Source organism: Mustela nivalis (assembly GCF_964662115.1).
Source record: "Mustela nivalis genome assembly, chromosome: 2".
Lineage (NCBI taxonomy): Eukaryota > Metazoa > Chordata > Mammalia > Carnivora > Mustelidae > Mustela > Mustela nivalis.
Window position 1 is genome coordinate 170,248,494 of NC_139021.1, and position 25,646 is coordinate 170,274,139.

The window sequence follows — 25,646 nt, forward strand, 5'->3', positions numbered from 1 at the left end:
TTGTTCCAAAACATTGCCAGTTCACGGCATATAAAACTACCACGGATGCCTCAGCCAGTTTTTCTTTCACCCCAAATAAGGCAAGCATTAATGAAGCAGCCGAGGGCCTGGGAAAATATTTTGTCATTCCTTAAAGTGAAATTCCGTCCCCTCTCGAGGCAGGCTCATAGATTTTTCAGCTGAAGGATAACCAGTGTCTCGCCAGAATCGGGAGACGAGCAGGCTGTGCAGTTAAACTTGTTTATGACTGTTGTCCCTTCTAATGACCGTTGACCTAAATAGCGCCCTGTGTTCGCGTTTCTCCCCCATGTCCGCGCAGTGAACGGAAGGCTTTGAGTCCGTGAGTGATGGGAGGATCTCCCCAATGTACAGAGAGAAAAGTGGAGTCCCGTCAGGCTCCTTGACCTGCCTGTCGTGGAGCTGCGGGGGCCAGGTAGGGCTGGGACTCCCTAGAAGCTGCCGCAGCTCTGGTGACCACTGCTCCTTCTGGAGTCCAGCGTCAGGCTGGGGGTTAGTGGGGCCTGCGTGAAAGCTGTTTATCAGGCAACAACCTCATGGGTTGGCAGAAGGCCTGTTTTTGAACGTGGGGAAAACAACCTCCTGTTTAGAAGTATGAAATGTCATGTCCAAACAGTTGGGAAATATTTTGGGTGGGGTCAAGGGCAGAGAAGAGAAGACATTCACAGATCCATTCTTGTAGGTGGAGCCTTCATCCCAAATACTCATGGTGTGCAGAGGACACACATCTTTACTGTTTTCTTTTTTTCCTTAAGCTTAAGGGAGTTATTTGGGACTGTGCTGTATTTTTGTCTAGTGCTTTGGAAAAAGTACTTCCTGTCTGCAAACTCACATAGGGTTTGGTTTCCACTCACCGTTGTGTGATTTTTGTGCTGATTGCATAATACGGAGCCTCGATTTACTCATCTGTAAAGAGTGGGGACAGCGTGGCTTGGGAAGGGCAGGGCTGTGCGTGCAGCGTGGGAGCTGAGAGTGCTGGCATCACACGGACAGACCCTGGCTTTCCCTCACACCAGCCAGCTGCCGCTCTGTTGTGTCATCTTGGGAAGTTACTGATTTCCCGGTTTTCTTATCAGTAAAGTGAGGAAAATAATACTTAGCTCTCTCGTGGGTTGTGGTCGGGAGTGAGAGATGTTGGAAGGGCCAGGTGGTCTGATACAGCATCGCTTTTCAAACAGGATATGTTGCTTTGCCCTATGTGTGGGGAGAAGGCATTAATCCTTGGAGAGCTTTGGAAATGATAAGTCTTTTGCATCATTATAAGGCTATGATAATTCTTATTATTTGGTTTGTTTCAGTGCACGAAGGCAAGAAGCTGCCAGAAAAATGCAGGCGTCAAGGGCATGAGAATTACTGTCTGCAATCCCGTGTTTTCTAAATTCTAATATATCATCAGTCAAAAGACAGGCTTTTAATCTAATAACAGTTTTTCAGGGAGAAAGGAAACACTGCTGAGTTAAATTTATCTACCTTTTATACGGATCTAAGTTTCAGAAATCATACGTAGGACTAAGGGGAGTCTCCGAAGGGTGGAGCTAGATCTGGGTGCGGATATAATTTGAGTAAAGGCTGTGCCGTCTGGAGCTCTGCATTTCAAAAGGATGCGATGTAGAAAGCTTCCAAGCCCACTTTTGATCACATAAGGGCAGAGGGTTCGTGCAGACCAGACGATTTTTAAGCTGCGCAGAAAGAGTGAAAGCAAACCAGAGTCATTAGATGTGACCGTGCCAGATACCGGCGCTTAGAAGATCACGCAGACCAATTTCGCAGGATTCTATTAATGAAGATTCTGCAGTGCCCAAGTTCTCAGTTCTCATGTCCCTTTTGACCGGTAAAGGGAGGCGCTGGTATTGATAGATGACGAGGCCGGGCTGCTCTGCAAAGCTGGCTTCTCCGTAAACACACCATCGAAAGTCTGTCCGCATTCCAACCCCTCAGCACCCCATCTCCCCCTTGGAAGGAGTCTGGCTGCAGCATGAATGGGGAGCGGTGAATACAGAGGCTCATCAGAAGGCGATATTTGAGCATTTAATGTACTGCCGTTCTTTTGTATTCTGTTGGGAAGAATGGGCACAGCACATTAACCTTACTGTAAGCGCGATGCATTTGAGCACATAGTGGAAGAACGACCCAAAGAATATGCGTTTCTGCTGTGAGCGGGTTTGAATAAATCAACATAATAGCCCGTGGTTATTAACATATTATGTGGATTGGACAATGATATATACTTTGAGGACCTTGAACTAAATCCACCAGTTAAGAGCCTGTAGGATGGGCTCCGGAAGGACTGGAGTTCTGGGCATCGAGGTTGTCATACAAAGAAATGAACTGCAGACCACTGGCAGAAGAATTTTCTGGTAACACTCAGCCCAAAGTAAATTTTCAAATGCTCGGGCTGCAGCACAGAATTGACTCATGTCAGATTAATTGGATCTGGACTTTCAAATGTGGGTCAGTTTGGGTTGGAAGTGATTTTATTATCTGCAAACTTCCTTGTACCTCTTTTCCCCCCAGAAATACTCAGCTATAATTTCTCTCTGTTGCCAAGGCTCTCTTGTGAAGCTTCTGAGAAGCAGTATATTTTTCTGTTCGATTTCATAAGAAATAGTGCTTGGTTTTTGATGTAATTATATTTAGATTTCACAGAAATTTTCAGTGTGTTGAATGTTTAATGCCAGGGCCACAAGGAGAGGTTCCTGGGGCTCAGACCCAGGGAGCCTAGGCTTTGTGTTACCTGGGCCAGACCCTTGCCGTGTGAGCATGGGCAAGGCTTGTCACATTTGACCTCAGTGGTTAAAAAAAAATGTAGTAGATATTTATGATTTTTCTTGGTCTGCAATGGCTGGGCAACTTAGACAGTCAATGATCTGAGTCCTCTGCTGTGACCAGAAAGTGGAAAATAAAATGGGCAGATCCTCATAATCTTGGAGAACCAGGATTTTCCTCCTTGTTCTTCTCTTCTTTAATCTCTGGGTACCCTTTAATAACCTCTTCAACTATGTACAAGTCTTCCTCCATGACATTTAATACGACTTTATGGACTTTAGTTAAACTCTTTCAGAAAGTTACTATTTTTTAAAAATCTTAAGTGCCTTATCAAACCTGCTGAGGAGGTATAGTCCTGAGAGACCATTTATTTTAGCTCTCTTAAAAAAAAAATGCTGATGAAACATAGACCAACTTTCCAGTTTGGACGTAATGCTCTGAGTAAAATGCAATGATTTTTTTTTTTTTTGGTACAAAAAGGTTTTGTACACTCTTGCTCACTGTTGACAGCTGACAGAGACTTATTTATTTAGCTTAAGATTGGCCCACCTGAACGGTTCCTACCCGGAAACCCTTGTGAGCGAGCCAGGACGCCGGGAAGGGGGTGGGAGGTGGGCCTTGGGGAATATGAGGATGCAGTTCGATGACTCCGAGTCAGGTGGCGTTTTTTATGAGGCTCCACGTGGACTCAGGAAAGAGAGACTCTGCTTCGGCATCTGGGCCTTGCGGAGATGTGCACAGAATTCACAGACAGCAGGTGTTGCTGGAGGTTAGCTCTGGAAGGCTCGGAAAGGGGGTCTCTTTGGGATCCCCGGCTGTTGGAGGGATCCCAGCAGCAGAGCTGCCTGGCCCTCCACTCGGGCCTTTGCTGAATCTCTTATCTTTGTGGGTCTGCTTTGGACCCTCCCGCCGGGGCCAGCTCTGCTCTGCTGCGCCCGCACGCTTTCCCTCAGCCTCTCCATCTCCTCACAGATTCCTTCTTTGTATCCCTTTACCTTTGGCTTCCAGTTCTTCCTGAGTTCCCATTAAAACAAAACAAAAACGAACAAAAACAGAAAACAAAAACCCAAGAACAAGAATTTGGCCCCGCTCACCCTTGTTTGGATGGTGGTGGTTCTTTGCCTGTTGACATCACTGACCACTGCTCAGCCTTGGCTGGCTGTGCTTGGGTGAGATGCTGCCTTCGGCCCAGTTGGCAGGGAGGGGCTGTCTCATGGTGCAGAAAGTGCAACCCGGGGTGGGGTGGACCCCCTTAGAAGTGGACAGTGGGTGTGGTAGGCAATATGAGCTGTGCGTCTAGCTCAGAGGTGGGTGTGTGTCTGTAACAGAAAGCCATTTCTTTCTGCTTGCCTGAGTCAAAGGAGCCTTCCAGGAGGGTGTGGTGGGGCGGACCAAGCTGCCCTGAATACTTGGGCATCATTCAGAAGTGGAGTCGGGACATGCCTCATGAAGTGGACAATCCGATCTTCTGCTTTTTGAAAGACTGTGTATACAATTGGAGCTTAGCACATTCACCAAGGGCAACTCCTCCACCTGTTCTCACATATTCTTATTGTCGTGGAGCTCTGCAAGGGCTGAGGAGTCAGCCTGGTTGAGATTCCTGATGAGATCAGCTGGGTCCAGTCCTGGTTGAGGCCACACTGGTGATGCTCTTTGTGTTAGAGAGATCCATTTGCTAATTCCCACGCAGGGTTCTGAGCACGAATCCTGCGGCGACTGCGTGGCGTGGTGTCTCCCTTGTCTTTTAGCGCCTGCAGTGTAGAAGCCCTGTGTTCTGTCACATCGAGTGACAGAACTGTTGTGGCGGGGGCATAGTGGGGAGCCATACCCTTACGCCTGTCGTCGCACACACTCACGCAGGCCTCAGGGGGTCCACATCTAGTTATTTTGGTGCTGACTTGGGAGAAGGCACCTTCTGTTGGCAGCTGATTAGTTTGAATGTGCACGTGCAGGTTGTGGGCACAACCTTGGGAATCCTCTAAGGGCCAGCCAAGGGCCTCAGGGAGCACTCCGCGGCCTCGTTCAGGGTTTTATTTTATTATTACTATTTTTTAAAAGATTTATTTATTTATTTTACACAGAGAGAAAACACACAGGGAGGGGCCGGAGGGGCAGCGGGAGAGGAGGTCTTAAGCAGACTCCCTGCTGCACAACACTGACGTCCTGACCTAAGCTGAAACCGAGAGTCAGAGGCGTAACTGCCCAGGCGCGCCGTGGCAGACGGTGTGAATAGCAGCAGGGGCGTGGTGTGCTGTCGTGGAGCGGCCTAACCAAAATTTTGGAGCCAGATAGACAGGTCAGAGTTTTTGGCCTCATTCCTTATCATCTGTGTGTTGTAGAAAATTTACTTAATCTAGAGGGACGCCTGGGTGGCTCAGTCAGGAAAGCGTCTGCCTTCAGCTCAGGTCATGATCCCAGGGTTCTGGGATCGAGCCCCGCTTTAGGCTCCTTGCTCCGAGGGGGGCCCGCTTCTTCCTCTCCCTCTGCCTGCCGCTCCTCCTGCTTGTGCTCTCTCTCTTTCTGACAAATAAATAAATAAAATCTTTAAAAAGAAAAGGAAAGAAAACTTACTTCATCTGCAGTCCTCTCCCCCTTTCTTTAAAACCTAAAAAATCCCTCCTGTAATGGAGTAATTGGACCCCTGTGAGGGCGTCCCCTCTGTTTCCTCGTCTTCACTTTCTCTGATAGTGGCTTTTAGGTGGGCAAGTTTGGGGGGGGCGTGGTATTGTGGCTTTTACCCTGAGCAGAAGGTTGGTGGGACTCTTTCTTGCCCCAGATTTACTAGAAAAAGTTCTGGGGCAGGATTCTAATTGGCTGGCTTGGGTCTGGGCTATTTCTGGATCAGTCAGTGAGGCCCCAAGAGGCAGGCCATCATGGAAGAAGGCGCCAGCTCCCATGGGTCATGTGACTGGCTGGTGGTAGGGAAGTCTGGGGGAATTTGCAGGAGTCTGTCTTTTTAAAAAAGTTATCAATTAGTAATTGAATTTTGCGTTCAGTGAGTGGTGTGAAATTCTCAGCCCTTTGGTGTCCACTGGATGTTCTTCATGAATTTTTCCCGTCCCCTATAAAGGAGACCATAAGGGCTAAACCACACTGAGCTGGTCACGGCCACCCTGTTCGGTAGAATCCAGTGTCATTCTGGGCGTCTTTCCCTGCCGGGTTGCTGTGGCCTCCACAGACCAGGGGCAAGGCCTCCTGGCAGGTCAGCCCTGCAGGAAAGTTTGTGTGGCATATTTTTAGGACACGCCATTGCAGACAGAGCTTCCCTAGAGCGCCCAGATCTTCAGCTTTCATTATTTTTAAGTTGGACAAAGTCATATATTGCAGGTATGGGAAGAATACTGGAAAAAGCAATAAGATTCAGGCAAAGGTAGCTGCCAGTCCTTCTCGCTGGGGCTTCCTGTGACAAAGACATGTGGTCTGTTGAGGCCTACCATGTCCCACGCCCTGCGCTGAGCTCTTCATCGGCCCCTTTTAATGGAATCTCTGTGACATTTTAGAGTCAATACCATTATTATCCCCATATGAAGCGCCTGAGTCTCAAGCAGGTTAATAACTTACCCACACACGTTCTAAGGACCTTCCAGATCGTCTTGACTTGTGGTCCCCGAGATGGTACTAAAAGGGGCCTCTCAACCAGGGGACCACAAAAGCCCATGTTTGCTATAGCTCAAGCGAAGAAACTTTTTTTGTTTTTTATAGTACTTTATTGAGATACAGTTCACATATCATACAATTCACCTGTTTTGAGCGTATAGCTCCATGGTTGTGATTATATCTAGAGCTGTGCAGCCCTCACCCTGCCCCCCACCAGAACCCCCATGTCCGTTAGCATTCACTCTCCATGTCCCCCAGCTCCTTCCGTTCCTAGTTGGCTCCTAATGTATATTCTGTCTCCGTGGCTTTGCCTGTGCTGGGCATTCCATGTAAGCGGAATCCTACAGTGTGGGGTCTTTTGTGACTGTGATTCCCTTAGTAAAATGGGGACACTGGGGATGGAAGCGGGTCTAAGAGATCCTCTTGGCACCTTGGTCTACTGGAATTCCAGGACCCTGCTTTGCCACAAGAAGCCAGACAATAGAAACACCCAGCGGACTTTTGGGAACAGACGCGATGCTGGGATGCGTGGCGGCATCCCTGGTGGGTTAGAGCCGGACCTGGATGGAACAGACTCTTCCTTTTAATCCCTGGGGGTCCCAGTGTCTGTAAGGAGGGGGCTGTGTGCTGCCCGAGGAGGGCTGGGCCTGAGTTTCCCTGGCATTACCCTCGCGGGGTCAGGGGAGGAGGGCGGGCAAGGCCTGCTGTGAGGGTGTGCCGGGCAGGAGGAGCTGGAGGGCCTGTTACTTTGGTGTTAGAGCAGACGTGCCGCTGTGGATCCGAGGCCTTGGGTGCCAAGGGGGACCCCAGGAGAGTTTTGGGAAACCTCATTTTCTCTGTGTGATCTCACCCCCGTCCTCTGATTTTCTCTCGTGGTTCACACTTTGGCTCGGGGAGTCATTCACCTTTTCTGTTCCGGGGGCGACAGCTGGAAGGAGTGTTATTGGCACTGGGACTGGGCCCAAGACCAATGCTCTGGAACCTGAGCTGAGCCCCCAAAAGCTGTGCAGGTTGTGAGCTGGTCGTCCGTCCTCCGAGGTTTGTCTTCACCAGCCTGGCACGGGGTTGGTGCAAACCCTATTGGGCAGGTCACGTTTGGCATAGATCCATGGAGGACTGTCACCTCTCCCGAAATGAGTGGGTTCCTGTGGCTCAGGGGGGCTGGCCTGGGGCTGTGTGGTTGCTGAGGGAAGTGGAGTCAGTGTGCCCCTTCTTCAGGGACGGTCCCTAAGGAGAATGACTGTTCCTAGGTGGGCCAGGGGCTTTTCAGATCACTCACTTGCTTATAAACTAGTTGAGTAAAAGTATTGTTGTTCGTGCTTGGCAAGCTGGCAGTGGACTCTCAGAGATTTTTATTTGATTGTATGTGATTCGGTGGGTGCTCATAGCTTGGTTCTTACCTGATCTCTTCCCCTCTGGTGTTTCCTGGCTGCCTTTTGGGTGGAAAAAACCCACAAGAAATAATGTGGGTTTCCCTGTATATGTCATGTTAATGATGTGGGCATTGGCACTGGGTTCAAGACCTTTCTGGTGTCTTAGGGAATAATGAAGAGACCAGGGTTCTTTTTTTTTTTTTTTTTTAAAGATTTTATTTATTTATTTGACAGACAGAGATCACAAGTAGGCAGAGAAGCAGGCAGAGGGAGAGGAGGAAGCAGGCTCCCTGCCGAGCAGAGAGTCTGATGCGGGGCTCGATCCCAGGACCCTGGGATCATGACCTGAGCCGAAGGCAGAGGTTTTAACTCACTGAGCCACCCAGGCACCCCGAGACCAGGGTTTTTAATAAATTCAGGTGTTAAGTGCTGAGTGATGAACCTGGCCTCTGAGCAGGAGTGACCACACTCTTCATGTCCCCAAGGGTGGGTGTGGACCCTCGGATGTGGGTGACTGGCAATGTTTCCATAGGGCCGAGCCCAGTGCAGGGTTGCATAGGGTCCCGCACTCTCCACTTGGTGGGGTGTGTGTCTGTCTTCGAAGCAGGTGCCTTTCCAGGCTGCAACCCTGACGGTGAGCAGAGGCTCCCTTTCCCCTTGGGATCTATCGAGAAAGAACTGTCGAGTTATCCCTGTGCCAACCCTGAAAGCCAGGTTTTGATGTGATCACGAAAGTGTCTGGATTTAAAGAGTCACAAGATGTTCCCGACTCTTCCCTTCGGAGCTGCTTCTGGCCCTGTTTCCATTCTCTGGAGCCTCCCGACCTGTAGGCTTTGGCATGTGTCACTGAGCCAGACTGCTTCCCGTCCCTGTGGCCTGGGTGACTGTGGGCGGGAGCTGCTGGCACCATGCCCAGAAGACAAAGCACGCCCCAGCCGTGATGATGCGCTGTTGCCTTCCTCTGTTCTGGACCGGTGGCAGTGGGGGCTCACAATGGGTCTGGGGTTCATACCCCTGCATCTGGTGTTGCTGTGCCCTCTTGGGGCCATCGCTGGTGGGCTGCTGTGGCTGGTCAGCAGGGGAGTGCTTACCTGTGGCATTTAGAGAGTGGTCAGCTTGACTGTCATCCCCCAAAGGTCAGCGGGGATGGTGAGGCTAGCACTTCCCTTCCTTGAGCACAGATGTCACCTCGGATCTCGTGGAGACTCTGACTCGCTTTATGCAGAACATTCCAGATTTATAAATCAGACTTCGGCTTCATTGTTTATACTACTTCCACTATTTGAAAGTAGTATAAAATAAGATTGTTTATTTTATAGGTCGGATTCTTTCATTAAGCAGATCAGAGGTAAAAATGTCATTGTTTTGCCAGCTGGCTATCCCGACCCTGCAAAGGTATTAGTTTGAATTTTCTTGAGGGACTAGGTTATTTATCATAGATCAGCCGATTACCAAAGTTCCGTGATTTTAAAGAGATCTGAACGTAACTGGAACCCCTTCCTCCTTGCCTTAAGCTGCGTGCTAACCTCTTGCTAGTACTGTCACTTCCCGCATTCGTAAATGACAACATTAGGGACCATATTAAAAGCGTTGTAGGGCTCCCGGGACCTTGGGTGTCGCCAAAGGCTACACGCTAGTCACTGAGGTGCTCGTGGGGACGATTGCTTCACTATGGTTTTCTGGGGATTTGAATGAGGGTTGGGTGATTTTGCAGTTCCTGCCACAATGATCTGGCTACTTTTTCAGGTGAGAGGCTCTGGATCAGTCCATGCCAGGGGAATGTTTTCCTGCCGGTTTCCTATAACTCACTGGTTCTCAGCTGGGGCGATTCTGCTTCCCACGAGACATCTGGTGATGTCTGGCTGCAATTTTGGTTGTCACAGCGGGGCAGGGGATGCTGCTGTCCTCTAGCGGGTAGTAGGGATGCTGTTAGGGCAGCCCCCACTGCCACAGTGGTCAGCTGTTGGTCGTGTGAGGTGTGGAGGAGGTAAAGCAGCCGTCCCTCCTGAAATGAAAGAACAGACACAGGCATAGGAAAGAAAAAAGATGTTAAAGTGAGTGGCAGACCAACTTGCAGATGCATATTTTAAGATCTCCCCCCCCCCATTATTTTATGTACTTAAAAAATATCTTGGTGGTTTACTAGCGTATTCTTAAAAAAAAAAAAAAAAGATAAATACTACTCGAACATGAGTGGCTCTTCAGGCTTTATAGAGGCCTGCGACACAGAGCAGCCCTGTGGGCCATGTTCTGTGTGCTGTGGTCCAGTGGTGGGTTGGGATCCTGTGTGGGGAGGAGAAGAGATCCTGTGAAATCCGTACGTTCGCAGATCGTAAAACCCCCGGCTTCTACTCTTCTAATCATCTTTTGTTTTTCTTTTTAAAGTGAGGGATCCAAAGCAAATCATCTTGCTTCTCCTGAAATACTACCAGTTTTGTTTGTTTGTTTGTTTGTTTGTTTGTTTTTAAAGGTATGGTTCCAGATTACCTTCTAGAATTCCCGGTTTGCTTTCTAAATCAGGCTCGTAAAAGGAGTCCTCTATTGACAGTACATCATGAATTTCATGGCTCCTCCATGACATTTCTGGGGAAGTAAATGAAAGGTGTAAATTAAGAAAAGCAAGTGTTTGTGGTTCCCACTTTAACCTTCTGTTATGTTAAATGACTTTGTTGAAGAGGGCTGTCACTGCTCTTGAAAACTTGGGAAAATCCACAGCAAGCTGTGCCATTAGTTGCCTTTGGGAGCACAGGATGTTTGATGTGAAAATTATATGGCCACATCTAATTGGGTGTGTTTTCACCCTACCGGATATCAGCTCAAGAGATGACTCTTCCCCCTCCCCTGCTTTTTGAGCTAAATTGTTTAACCTGAATTTCGTGCTGTTGAGAATTGCATTCAGTAATCCAAGTGCCGTTTTCAAATGTCTTTTGTTTAGGAGCATGTATGTATGACCGAGCCATGTACATTTCTAGACATCAGGCAAGAGCTGTTGTCGGTCCTTCCCTGATTTGGGGGGATGATAAGGCCCCTGACCGCTGCTCCCTGCCCAACCCTCCGCTTTACACTCCTCCCTGTGCCCTGCGGAAACCTAGCCAGCCCAGTGGAAAATAGAAAATAGGAGCTCTCTGGACCTCTGCTTCCTGTAAAATGGGAATAATAATTCTTATCCTGCCTGTTTCTCAGAGTTGTGTATTCATTTCAAATGAAGTGTGCTCAGAATTCAAAGAGAAAGCAGTCAGAGATAAGATAATGGCAATTGTGCCAATTGAAACATCAAAAAATAAGTTTATTCACATACCATGTAGTTCACCCATTTGAAGTGAATGATTTAATTTTTGTTTTGTTTTGTTTTGTGTGTATTTACAATTTTGCAACCTTAACCACAATTAATTTTAGGACATTTTTATCACCCCCCAAAGAAACTCCGCACCACGGGGTGCCTGGGTGGCTCAGTGGGGTAAAGCCTCTGCCTTTGACTCAGGTCATGATCCCAGGGTCCTGGGATCCAGCCCCACATGGGGCTCTCTGCTCAGCGGGGAGCCTGCTTCTCTCTAGCTCTCTGTCTGCCTCTCTGCCTACTTGTGATCCCTGTCTGTCAAAAAAATAAAATAAAATCTTAAAAAAAAAAAAGAAACGAAACTCCACACTGTTAACACTCCCCGTTTCCCCCAGTGCATCGGCCATCCCCTCTTCTGTTCTCTGTCTTCGTGGATTTGCCTCTTCCAGGCATTTCATACATTGGGAATTGAGCCAGATGTGGCCCTTGGTGACTGGCTACTTTCACTCAGCGTCATATTCTCAAGGTTCATCCGTGTTGGGGCACCCATCGATATTTGCTTACTTTCTTAGAGTCCAGTAATATTCCCTCATACGGATAGATCCCATTTGGTTGATCTGTCAGCTGATGGGAAACTTCGGAATTTTAAAAATACAAGCTAGGCCTTGTGCTTTAATTTTCAAAACGATCCCCTCGTTCTCATTGGACGTTAAGTGCTGTTATGGTAAACAGTCTTCTGGGGCAAAGATTTCCCAGTCTGTGAGTGGTCTTCATGTTAGAACAAACACTACCCTCAACGAATTCTTCTTGGAACCAAATACTGGGTAAAGATGACGGTAGAGTTCCTCTTCTCCCTGAAACACAAGGCTTTTTCAAGTGTAAAGGTAATAACTGTGTTGCTGGTGACTTTTTCTGTGACGGTATCTCCAGTGACTCAGACCTGTTCCCCGATAGCGGGACTGTCTCCTCATTTTTTCCTCTGGTGTTCATCACTCAAATGGCATCCGAAAGATTGTGATCAGATGAGGTTATATCCAGCCTGGAGAGCCTTTTTTTTTTTTTTTTTTTTTTTAAATGTATGTGTGGTTTGCTTGTTACTGTCTTGGTTGTTGGTTTTACCTGTGGTAAATATTTAGAGCCCCAGGTATGTTTACATTCTGGAAGTAGGGAAATACACTTGCTACAGATTCCCAACACTGGCTGCAGTTGGCCCTGGGGTTGGTGTGGCCAAGGGTGGAGTTTCTCTGGTCAGGGTACACCCGGCCTGGGTCCAGTGCCTCATAAATCGATCCCGATCGCTAGTCTCCACTACCCGAGGGCATTAATATCCCTAAGTACTCGGAGGAGAAACTTTTCAAGGAAAACCTGAATTTTTTTTATCTTCTTTATTGGCTGCATGTGTGAGTCAGAGGAAGATGAATTTCACTTTAAGAAGCTTTTACACACTTCACAGCACTCACCCCAGCACACTGGGGAGGGTATGTGCTGGGGTGAGTGCTGTGAAGTGTGTAAAACTGGCGATTCACAGACCTGTGCCCCTGGGGATAAAAATATATTAATGTTTATTTAAAAAAAAAAAAAAGAAGAAGAAGGTAAACTTTAGTGGTCTTTGAGAGAACCCTGAGAAGTAATTGTTCTCTCAGAGCCGCCTAGGTGAGAATAAGTATGTGCTTGTTATTCTGGGCTCCAGTGTTAGCAGGTGCGCCCATCCGTTAGTGGTGGGAAGAGATGGGCGTAAGATGGGTTGACTCCTCCAGTTGGTGTGTGTGCTTTCTCTGTTGCTATATACACACGCATGCACACATGCAGTACACACAAATTTAGGATTTATTTTCCTCTCTCAAGACTCTTTTTAAAAAAAAAAACTTTTTTAAAAGGTTTTATTTATTTTTTTTGAAAGACAGAGATCACAAGGAGGCAGAGAGGCAGGCAGAGAGAGAGGAAGGAAAGCAGGCTCCCCGCTGAGCAGAGAGCCCGATGCGGGGCTCGATCTCAGGACTCTGAGATCATGACCTGAGCCGAAGCCAGAGGCTTTAACCCATGAGCCACCCAGGCGCCCTTCTCAAGACTCTTCTCACCCTTTTACTCACAAGGATCTGACTCAGGCAGGGTCCACCTCGAGGAGAGCACGGCTGCCTCCTGCCACATCAGCACCGCCCAGGCATGGGCCCACCGGTGGTGTACCGCTCAAGTAATCTGATTGGCAACCGCTTGATTCTTTAAGGGGATGACAGAAAGGGGCCAGGGTCATTTTGGAACCAGGGGTATTCGTGAATGGAGCTGGCAAGCCATCCCCTAAATTCTTGCTCACCTTCCGGTTCTGAATGAGATGGCGTCATCGTTTGGTCCTGCCTGTGGGAATCCATTGTTGTGGAATATTTGTATCCTTCTATCCTGCCAGTGGGATCCCTCCTTTTATAATGTTTGGAGGGAACTTTTTGCCAACTATTTCAATTTACTATTAGTTTTTGTGTAATTGGGGAAGCGCTTTCATAAACACCGAGGAGGTTTAAATAACATTTTCTCCTAAATCTGCCCTCGTCTGCACAGTGACTCCGTTACCACACCAAGAGGACCCTCCGGAGTTTGATGTTGTCAGGAAACATATTAGCAGAAAATAGTATGGGCTCTAATGCTAATAATTGGCTAGTGGGGATGAGAGAAGAAGGAGTGTAATTGGGGCTCCTGTGGCTAACAAGATGTGAATTATGAAAACGTTTCCAGGAGAGAGTCCAGGGTTGTTCCAGAAACCTGTTATTTGCATTTTAAAACATTTGGTCTCCACAGATAGGGAAGGAAGGTGCTGTTGATCAACACTGCTTTCTCTTTCAGAGCGAAGCACTCCCAGTTTCCCAAGTGGAAACGGGGTCCCCAGGCACACCCAGCCTCGTGTTGTCATTAACGGCCACGCTCAGTCCCATTTTGGCTGCTTGTCTCTGTAGGAGATACGTTGACTTCGAAGGAGACGATCAGCTAGTAGACAGTACAAGGCCCGTTCAGTTCCTCTCCGCCTCCTGCCTCCTCCATTCTGCATGGGGCTGCTCCTGGTCCCCGGGGACATAACAGGGACCTGCATTCCTTCCCAAGTGCAGTCTGGGACAAGGAACGTAGCATTAGTGGGAATCTCATTAAAGGCCAGTATCTCCCGCCCTCCATTAGCTGGATTCACACTGCTTTCTGCAGCCCATGCTTCTGGGACCAGGCTTCTGCCTCCGGTTCTTCCGTAGCATTGACTTCTGGGTATGGTAGATGGGCTTATAGTGTAGGTCAGCACTTGGGAATCAGCTCCCGAGGAATTGCTGAGCATGGTTTTTCTTGAGCTCACTGGCATTTTGCTTGTCTGGGGAGATTGCACTGTAAAGGCAGGGGGATCCTAGGCGAGTAACGGAGATGGAGGGCGGCTGCAGGGAGAAGCTTCACTTTCCACGTGCCGAGGTCATCATGGAACCTCCTCACTGACCGAGGCGGCAGACGGGAGAGCTACACCGGGCTCTGCTAGTGTCTGGGTATTCAGGGAATTAGGATGGTCTCAGAAAGGACTTCGTTGGGCATTCCAGTGATGTCTGTTGGAAATTCATTCATTTTTTTTTGCATGCCTTGGCTGATTTCCCAATATCGAGGGTAGCCATTTGACATTTTACCTTTTGTCCCAGTAAAGCCTAGACCATCACTTATAAAGCTGATTTAGTGTTAATACCAGCTGAAAAGTAAAATTATCTCCCTTACTCAGAATTCCCCAAGTAAGTTCTTATTACTTTATCCCAAACTCTTTTCTTTTTTTTAAAGATTTTATTTATTTGTTAGAGAAAGAGATAGAGAGCATGAGCAGGGGGACAAGGTAGAGGCAGAGGGAGAGGGAGAAGCAGGCACCCCGCTGAGCAGAGAGCCCGACACAGGGCTCCATTGCAGGACCCCGGGGATCACGACCTGAGCTAAAGTCAGATGATTAACCTACTGAGCCACCCAGGTACCCCCTTTATTCCAAATTCTTTAAGAAACTATTTTACACCTACTTTTCCTTTGTTGTTTATGATACTGTAATTGAAGGAAATACATTTTATCTCTAGGCTCTCAATATCTGATATCTAGTAGGTTTTTTTTCCCCAAGAAAACAAAACAGATTGACAAAATTCTTTTTTGCCAAAAAGCATCTTTTGAATTGATGGTTCATATCACCATGGGTGATACCTTATCCCTAAAATATTTATCTGGTAAAAGAAAGCTTTACCATGCATGTGTTGTCTTTTCTTCTTGGGTGTCGCTTTCTTCAGTAAATAGGAGATAAGGGCCATGTCCAGAAGTCAAGGCACACTGGATTTGTACTTAGAGCCATTTGAGGACCCCGTGAGTTCCCCTCCTCTGCGTTCTGCTCGCCCTGCAGAATTAGAACATGTTGGAGGCAGGCAGGGCCCTTAGAAGGCGCCCTCTAGTGGCTTGAGGAACTGAGCCTTGGCAACGCGGGGCGCACAGCTAGTTAGTGGGAGATGGCGGTGACTCTGGGGTCCTACATCTGTCTCTGTGCCTCGATGGAGAGGAGGTGACCTTTGCTTTGTAAAAAAGGCACATGAAAGGATGGACTTACCATTGGCTTCCTCTTCCCATTTTGCCTTCCATTTGGATCCTGGTCTTTCTCACCAAGATGAGGTCCTTGAGGGCCAAGGCAGACTTCATTTCTGCATCCCTTGCGTGTAGGAATGGGATCATGTTTTACCTCCCACCAGCTCTGAGCAGGGTGGCTCAGGGACACGGGTGCTGGCAAGGGAAGAGAGACTTGCTGTCTGTGAGCCGGCTGCTTGCCATTCCTGCCTGTAGGCCACGGTCGGCCATATTTGATGACACCCGCCTACCTCTGCTTGCGTGTGCATACCTGCGGGGGTGCAGAGACCCAGAGACTCCCCCACTTTGTCCCTTGCACGTGCTCCCAGTTTTGAAACATAGTTGTGAAGAAAAGCTGCTGCTTTCCACTGGCCATGTCTGATTGTGTCCTGATTTGGCTTTACCTTTAATGACAAAAATGGTTGCTTGTCAGTAGCTCTGATTACATTTCTTGGCATCTGTGTTAAGTTGTTTGACTACATATTTTGAATGTAATTATTTCTCACCAAAGTTACCTCACTTTCAGAGGTGAGAATTCTTGATGGCGCTTAGAGCTAGCACAGCATGACCTGTGCAGACCTGAGCTCTCTTTCCAAGGTGTCATATGTGTTTGTGGGCTTCGGTTGTTCGGTTGTTTGGTTGGATGGTTGGATGCATGGCCGCTATTGCTTGATTTCCCGTGTCCTTATTTGTACGCACGTGATATGTGAGTAAATGATAAAGAGACTGAAGATTTTACCCTCTTAGCAATTAAAAATTTGCCATTTTGCTCATTGGCTTCTTTAGTGGAATAGATCTTCCCAGTGCCTTTTTCTCAAATGGATTTCTCTTTTTTTTTTTTAAATTAAAGATTTTATTTATTTATTTGAGAGAGAGAGGGAAAAAGGGGGGGGGGAGAAAACACAAGCAGGGGGAGGGGCAGAGGGAGAGGGAAAAGCAGATTTCCCACAGAGCAGGGAGCCCGATGCAGGACTCGATCCCTGGACCCCGAGATCATAACCTGAGCCAAAGGCATATGCTAACCAACTGAGTCACCCAGGTGCCCCTCAGATGGATTTCTAATTCTCCGAAGATGGAGAATTAGTTTCAAAATAAAATTCTTCCATGTTAAACATAGAACCCTGAACTCCTCATTTTTAAAGTCTGGGTTTTGCTTTCTTCTTTTCTGTATAATCCTGGCTAGGTCCTTTTATGTCTAGACTTAGAGATTTAAAAATAAAAATGATAAAGAATTTGATTATGTGATTTATAAGACCCATTATTTCACAATTCTCATTTCTTTTGGAGACCCCGAAATAATCCTTTCCTTCCTGCTTGGGGGAGAAAACACATAAAAAAACATAACCCAAATGTATTAGTCAGGGTTTCCTAGAGAAACAGAACCAGTGGTGTGTTTGTGTGTGTGTGCGTGTGTGTAATGAGATTTATTGTGAGAAATTGGCTCACACCATGTTGAAGACAGGCAAGTCCCAAGATCTGCAGGAGGCAAGCTAGAGATATGAGAGAGCTTGTGATGTAGTTCAGTCTGCATTTGAAGGCCTGGGAGCCAAGAGAGCTGATGGTGGAGTTCATGTCCAAAGACTGCCAGGCTTGAAGACCCTGGAAGAGCCAACATTGCAGTTTGAGTCTGAAGGCATAGAAAAACCAGTGCTTCACTTGAAGGCAGCCGTCCGGCAGAAGTTGTCTCTCCTTTTGGGGGGAGGATCAGCCTTCAACAGATTGTGTGAGGCCCACCCACATGAGAGGGCATCAGTTTTATCAAGTCTGACAGGGTTTGTTTGTTTTTGTTTTTGTTTTGTTTTATAGAGAGGGAGGGGGAGAGAGAATCTCAAGCAGGCTCCATCCACACTCAGAATGGAGCCTGACATGGGGCTCAATCCCACCACCCTGAGATCACGACCTGAGCCAGGATCAAGAGGTAGATGCCTAAGCCACCCAGGCACCGCTAGTCTGTCAGTTTCAATGTTGAACTTGTCCAAAAATACAGAAATACTCGGAATAACGTTTGACCAAATATCTGGGCACCCTGTGGCACAGTCCGGTCGACACATAAAATTAACCATCACATCAAACATTTCTTTTCTTTCTTTTTTTTTCCTTTTCACATCAAACTTTTTTCTGAGACAAAATTGGAAACTTCTTTTTCTTTCTGTCTAGAGGTAGGCTCAGAATTCTCCTGACAGCCAATAGCTGTTGGCCAAATTGGGTTTGAATAACATTATTTCATACACTGTCTTTGTCTCTGGAGCCTTTAGTATTTTTTAGGGTTTTTGTTTCTTCAGTGCTTTCAGCTCCTCCTTCTATAGTCCTTTCTTTTATTTTTCCTGCATGAAGCAGATTGTACTTTCTGGCCATGGGGTTCCATTCTACTGTATTTAATATTTGAATACTACCCAGCCACTTGCTGAAGGGGGCTCTAAGCTCAGGAAGGAACAAAATAGTAGAGTACACAAATATTGCCACAACTTTTTTGGTGACACATCTTGCTTCTTGATCCGTGTGGCTGTGCCCAGAACTGGTCAGCACACTGTGTCATCAGGGGTTGAGTCACCGGGGAGAATGAGACCCGCCACGTGCTCTGTCTGCTTTCTCTCCAGACATGCCTCGGCTTTAGACCTTCGCCTTCCGCAGGCGAAATGCCTCTCTCCAGGTCCTCTGTCACAAACAGGTGGTGTATCTGGAGAAGGCTAGGAGGCAGATTTGGTGCTACTAAGTATTTGTGTCTCCTGCCTTCTGGAGACTACATCTTAAAGTTGTTCAAAGTGGCCAGTGGTGTCGGTGGCGCTAGAGGAGCAGGAGGACCGAATGTCAATTCCTGCAGATGTTGCTCAGGGTCCCTCTCCCTGTCCCAGACAGTGGCCGCAAGCCACAGTCATTCTTCTTTGAAAAAGTACCGCCTTATAACAACCCCCTCATTGTGCCAGGAGCATGAAACTATGAGGCCTTCATTTACTTTTCCTGGAGTGTCTCTAGTTCTTTCCATATTACCTCTTGATTCGTGGATGGACAGTTATTGAGGTCAGCCTGGCTTAGGTGACTAGCTTACTCTAGTCAGGACGCCTCTTTCTCTTTCTCCTCAAACCCAACCCAAACTGGCCTGAGCAAAATGAGTATATTGGCTAAAATTGCACAGGTGACCTGCATCAGGCATGGCTGGATCCAGGGGCCCATTTACCAGGACACCATTTCTCTCCTTGGCCCTGGGTTGATGTCTCCTCATGAAAGCAGGTTGAAGTCCAGAGAGATCTTCTCTTCCCCCATAATTCTGAACCAGTGGTTGTGGTCAGGGGATGTAATATGCTGAGTACGGTTAGACTGAGGGGTCCATTCCACGTAAATGACATGGCTTGAGGGTTTGGTGGTACCCCCTAAACGATTCAAGGTACTACTACCAGAAAAAGCACGAATGGATGTTGAGCAGGAAACTCAGTGGACGTCTGCTTTCCCATCTTTAAGATCCGTTGGAGAGTTTTATATTTATTAGGCGAGACTCTGCTACAATTCTTTGCCATTGCAAAATTATTTCATATTTGCAGATATATTTGAACTTGTTTAGAAGGCATATTTTACCCTCCAAACTTCGAGGTGGCTTAGAGGACTTCACATGATGCACAAAGATTGGAAATGGATATTTAAAGAAATGAGAGGAAAGAAAAAAAGAAAAGCAGGGTAGGCCCGGAAGGAGAGAGGAGGACAATGGTAATCTCACACATCTCCAAACCGGGAGCTCCTGCAGAATTGGTTGAAGTGACGTGCAGATTTGGCTCTGAGATTCCTCTATCTGGATCTTAGATTGGAGTGGGGGTGTGCGCGCTTCTTGTCCTCACAAGCCACAGGCCCCTCTGGGAGTATAGACCCCGAGGAAAGGCCATGGGAAGATAATAAAGATGCTGTGGTCTCTGGTAACCTTAGATACATTTCTTCTCCAAACTCCTCTGGGGCTCTTGCCCTTGGGAGCCTTGCCTGTTTGCTCTCAGCACTGGATTAGAAAGCAAAGCAAAGAGGGACTGAAACCCCTGTATTGCTGGGTTCCTCCAGGAACAACTGGAAGTTTACACCATGTCACCTCTGGTGGGAGACAGGAAGGTGAGTCACCACTGTGACAAGGCAGAATAGGATTACCTTAGTTGTAAAGCTGGGCTGATCTTGAAAATGGGCTTCTGCTTGCTTAATGACTCACATTTCTGTTTACAAGTGAGCGCTGTGGAGAAATGTCGAGTGGGAGGTTCTGTTTCCCAGACGGAGACCAGAGACCTCTGGCCATGGGCAACCAGGGCTTCCTCTGAGGGCTTGGGCTGCCCTTTCTGGGGGCAGACCTTCGGCTTCCAGCAATGGTAGCTTTCCAAGTCCAGACAGGGACAGCTGCAGCCAGCTAGGGACCTGGGGTAGCCCCATTTTGCTGGCCACATGGCCCCTTCCCACTTTGGGAGTTCATGTGGCTTTTGATAACCACCCTGATACCCCCATCACCCCACTATGGGAGAACCAGGTAATATGGTAACCGTGTAGTTTGTTCTGGAAATGTGGTTGCTGTTTTGTAGGATTTGTCCTTTATCCCCATCGATTTCCTATCTCCCAGAGTCTTTAGCACCCACTATGCTCATTCTCCTGCTCTTGGGTGAATATCAGAACACAAGATAATTTTGTGCTCCATCTCATATTCTTAATCCTGAGTTCTATTATTTGGGATTAAAAAGGGTGAAGAATTTATTCATGGCATTTTTTCCCTCATATAAACCCTTTAAAAACTAGAATAAAGAAGTCATACATCCATACAAAGGACACAGACATTTTCCTTTCTAAAAGATAATTAGAATGATATTTCTTTGTTGTGAAATAGCCCCTCTTGGATCCCAGGTCTCTCTTTATGCCCCTAAATTCTCTATCCTATTGGTAGTGCAGTAGTCAATATCTGGACGGGCAACCGAGTCTACACAGCAGCACCGTGAGTTGACTGAGACCTGGTCCATATTCCCCGTCTGCCATTTACTCGCTGTGTGACCTTGGGCATGCTCCTTAACGTCTCTGAGTCAGTTTCCTCCTCTGTAAAATGGGCACATACCTACCTCACAGGGTGGTTGTGAGGAGCTGCGGAACAACACGCACGTTCCCGTTGAAAGCCCCGAGCAGAGTAGGCAGGCAATGAACCAAAGCCATGGGCGTACTCGAGCCCCAGCTGTGCTGAAATTCATTGTGGCTCCTGCTTCTTGCACACTCAAAGTGTGTGCAGCCAGATGTTTCCCAGGGGTCCCGGGATGGAAGTGTGGTCACCTCTCTGAAAAATGGCAGTCCAGCAGAGGGGAAGGTGACTAGATAGGTCCCCAGATAGCTCTAGAATTGGGTTGAACCATTTGTGATTGGATTTTTGTAGGGTAGAAATACCAACAGTATCACAGGGCTTAAATTCATAGAAGATTCAGTAAGGTAAGTTGAGAGAGAGAGAGAGGGAATGCCGGCCTGCTGACTCGCTGGAGACTTAGAGCCATCAGCAGCTGCGCCTGCTGGGGGAAGGATGGGCAGAGGTGGGGACAGCGGGCAGGGCTGCAGCAGAAACACTGCATAGAGGAGGCTGTGTTTACAATGTTGCTAGAGGGGACCCAAGCTGGAAGGCAGGGAGGTGGAAGTGTCCTGGGGTCACATTGGAATGCATCGTCCTCCTTGCTTGGAGTTTGTAGACAAGCGTGGAGTCAGGGAAGAAAGTCAGGCTGGGGGCCATGAATGCCTTGGTGACTGCGTCCCCCTCCCTCCCAAGCCTCACTCTGTTCCCCTTTCTTCCTGGCAGCAGTGCCCCCTCCCTTGCTGCACTCAGGGACATGACTGTCAGCACTTCTACCCCCCCTCAGACTTCACTGTCAGCACTCAAGTCTTCAGGGACATGAAAAGGAGCCACTCCTTACACAAGGTTGGGGAGCCCTGGTGTTTGGAGGTAGGTCTCGGAGCAGAATGACGGTATGAGATGAGCTAGCTCTGAAATGAAACCACCCATCCAAGGTTTACCTCGCGCTAGGGCAGGGCCCACGCGCCATGGCCTCTGAATTCCTGTCAGGTAGCTGTTGGGTGCCATGATGTCTGGGTGTCGTGATCACAAATAGGTTTATCATCACCATAAGAATGCTGGTTTATGAGGAGAGGGTGGAGGGTGGTGCCCCTTTGATTCCCCAGGGGCCCGGCTCCCTGGAAAGCCCACACGTGGACCAGTGTCATGGGTAGCTTCTGTGAGAAGGATGAACAGTATGTCATCCTGTTAAACTTGACCCCCAGGAAATGATTTCCTGGCACCTTTCACATAGCTCCCAGGGGGAAATAGAAGTTATTACCTCAACTTTGCCTTTGTTCGTAGTTACTTAGAACTTACAGTTTCTCTTGGAGACTTCAGGGTGCTAAGAAAAGCTCAGTTCTCTGCAGTGGTACCTTCCTGAGGCAGCTGTGAATGGCTTTTCTCACAGACGTGGCTGTCCAAGGACAGGAGGCATTGTTAATTTCCTTTAAATAATTCAATACGATGTCAATACCCCACATTGCTCCATGCTTGGGAGTGATAGTTCTCTTCAAATTAGCAGTCCCGAAGAAGAAAGACTGTGTAGAACATGCTTTCGTTTTCAGAAAAGCAAAAGTCAACACAGATAAAAAAAAAATTTTGAAGGAACTCTTTAGACTTAAATGGCAGATGATTCAGTATTAATGCTAGCTTTTTTTTTTTTTTTAAAGAAAAAAAATGAATATTTAAGAGCCAAATTAGTGAGACTTCTGCCTTTTGAAAACATTTGTAGTGTACCTACTATATGCTGTGTTGGGCATTAGGGCTTAATATCGGGATGTGTTTCTTTCTCACCATTCCTGTGTCTAAACTCTAGAAATATTTCACAGAATTGGAATTGGACCTTCCCGTAGTTTTGTATTTTCTTCTCATTGATGTAACCCCAAGGATGCTTCTGCACACTACACCGTGTCTGACTTCTGTCATTGACTTCGGGTGTTGGTGTCTTGAGGAAATCTTCCTATGTTGTGGCCCCCTCTTCAGCCAGATGGGAATAAAACGGAAGATGTTTCTGGTCTCTTTGGAAACCCTCCTTCTTCCTCCCGTGATGGTGCCTGTACTCAGATTTCCTGGAGCCTGTGAATGCAGAAAGCTCATGTCCTTTGATGGGTCTGGGTGTGACGGGCCAGGGAGGCCTTCTTCTATGCAGCAGCCATGGCCCGAGAGAAGCCTTTTCTCTGCCCCATGGTCCAGCTTGTGACAAGTGTAGTTAGCTGTTCTTTGGACCATGGGTGATAAGGCTGTGCCACACACAGCTCTCCCTCTGCCGGGGCCCAGCAAATGGTAACTCATTAATCTTTGGTTAGAGTTATGAGGTAGATAAAGGAGAACCAGGCACCCATTCTGTGTATGAGGAAAATAAAACAGGAAGATCGGGTTTCTTCCTTATAACCCAAGATCCGCAGGTGCCACTTAGATCCCTGACGCTGGTGACTCTGTTCACTTCGCAGCTTGGCCTTCAGGACATGGAAACATCTTCGGGAGAAGCACCAGTATGCCCTGCTTCCAGGACTGGGTCTAAGTTCCTAAACTGTGACTAGGCCAGACACACAGGCACCGCTCATGGGCTGTAGGAACTTGGGCAAGTTACCCAGGTGCTCTGTGCCTCGGTTTCCCTGCTGGCGAAGGGGAATCACACGTGGGCTGCTGTGAGCATACAGTGAGGCGGGCCTTGGCCAAACGAGCGGGTGTCTGGCACGAGCACACAGCAGGATTCCTGGGGAATCCCACACGGAGAGTGTGTCTGTGTGATGGGCCAGCCACTGCTCGGGTAACTCGGTTATACAGCTTGCTTTAGCTGGAGACGTTTCCATGGAACCGTTAGTGATGTACAATGTGGAGTACTTTCTGCTTCAGGAATTGTGGTGGGACAGGGAAAACCCTGATCTGCAGCATGGATATGTGAGACGTGGCTCTGGGTAGCATCATGGAAACCACATGAGATTGGTGTCAGAAGTAGGATTGAGTTCACGTTTGTCACGTCTGTTGGAAAGGGGCTTCACTCCTCCCTGATTCGCTCCCAGTGTCTGTAAAAGGGGACGGGCGTGGAAGAGCTGCCCAGCCTGCTTCTGGGGGTTGGGGGGGGCACCTACCAGGATGCCTGGAAATGCCCATCAGAGTGAGATTTCACACAAGGTGAGATTTTCAAACAGTGATCCAGGCGCTTCTGGAAGGGCTTGGCTCATAGTAGCTCTTCACAACCTGACCCCAATCCGAGGAGGGGGATGCTGTGATCCCATTTGGCAAGTGAGCCGCAGGGAGGTGTAGCAAGTACTTGGGCTCGCACAGCACAGGGGTGTAGCCATAAATCTGCTGTTACTGAGGACCACGGCAGCAGCCCGTGGGTTGGAGCCTTTCATACTAGCCACTTGCCTTCCGTACTAACCGTCCTCCACTTGTTAAAGAAGGTGTGTTGGGTCCCGTTCAACACCCTGCCTCCTCAAAGCCTGGGAGGAAGCTTTTGATTCAGGACGTTGAAAGTCAAGTTTCTGCTTTACCAGTATGACATTCAGGACACCTTCTACCCCAGCTGGATTCAACTTTCATTGTCCCTCCCTGTCTATCCTTACAAGCTGGCTGGATTCTATCACTTCGGCCCTTTCCTCCAGGGAGTTAAGGTTGGTAGACCAATTGAGTAAATATGACTAAGAAAGTCAATATCCACCTGGGCAGGCATGAGTCACTTTTTTCTAGTTAGCTATTCTTGTGCATTTTAAAGCTGGCCACACAAAGTCATTACATTGGGGCTATTAACATGTTTAATAGTGACAATAATAGGGTGTGACCCGTGGCATAAGTGCATTCAGATAAGAAAGAGTGTTTTTTCCTGTAATTGCTGAGTTAATACTAACATTTTCACAGAAATGCTTGCAAGCAGTCTTTCGAAAAGTTCCTTGACTCCTTTCCTCATTCCTTGCTTCCCCCTTTCTCTAGGGGTTCTACCCCCCCACCCCCATCAGTGGCTGGGGATTAGCAAGATGGCAAGCTCTGTCCCTTTTGATGTTTTGGGTGACCTACCGTTTTGCTAGTATTGAGCCCATTTCATTTCATCTTTAGGGATATAGGAGTGAGTGAGTGAGCTTGTGTGCATGTGGATTCAGCAGGCACATTATTATTGTTGGTGCTTATTAATGTCTCAACTTACACATTTCAGGAAAAAAAGAGACATCTGCTAACTTTGCAAAAGCTGGTCACATAGACAGGGAGGGAACCACTTTGGTGTGGAGGAAATGAAACTTTTCTTAGGTTTATTAGACCACATCCTATAAATCTGTGGCTTATTAGATGTCTGATTTCTAAAAAGCATGGCATCACAGCTGAAGTTTTATTTTTGCTTGTTAGTCATTGAAACAAATATAGATATTGCTTCATTTCCTTGGTACTCTAGTTTTCAATACATGTTATGTATGGAAAATCTGGATTTACACAACAAAGTACATTAAAAGAGAAGTATTTGCTTTATAAAGCTCTGCACTGCAACTTTGCATTCTGTTAAGCCAGAATGTTTGTCTTCCTACTCCCGATTACATAGAGAAGCAAAGAGAAAACAGTAAAAGTACCTCTCAAAGGCAAAGTTAACTTCTTTTTTTTAAAGATGTTTTTGTTTGTTTATTCATTCGAGAGAGACAGAGTGTGTAAGAGCACGAGCAGGGGGAGGAGCAGAGGGAGAGGGAGAAGCAAACTTCCTGCTGAGCCTGGAGCCCAGCACAGGTCGCGATCCCAGGATCCTGGGATCATAACCTGAGCCGACGGCCAATGCCCAACCAACTGAGCCTCCCAGGCACCCTGCAAAGTTAATATTGTGACAGACTTCCTTCCCGTCTTTTAAGAGATGTGTTTTTAAAATCCCAGGCAGACTTCTATCATATTATATGCAGTAGTTTTCTGTTTATTTTCCATTTCTCGTGATGGAAAGGCCTTCCTATGTTTGCCATGAAGAGTCTCTGTGAACCTTCTGAAGGTTGCCCATTGTGGATTTGGG

The 25,646-nt window shown here is 47.5% G+C and overlaps 1 protein-coding gene across 50 annotated transcripts in view; it reads left to right on the plus strand.

Moving 5' to 3' along the window:
* The window catches only part of TCF7L2 (transcription factor 7 like 2), a gene marked incomplete at its 5' end in the record, with an annotated part of 195,373 nt that overhangs the window by 101,804 nt on the left and 67,923 nt on the right, over positions 1-25,646 (plus strand). For 14 of the 50 annotated variants that reach the window (XM_082721376.1, XM_082721409.1, XM_082721398.1 and 11 more), the window contains one exon: positions 21,410-21,553. The exons of 35 other annotated variants lie outside the window; for them this stretch is intronic. In XM_082721376.1, coding sequence (XP_082577502.1) covers positions 21,410-21,553 — 144 coding nt within the window. The remainder of the gene's footprint in view (positions 1-21,409; positions 21,554-25,646) is intronic. One more of the 50 variants, XM_082721387.1, reaches the window with a different exon arrangement.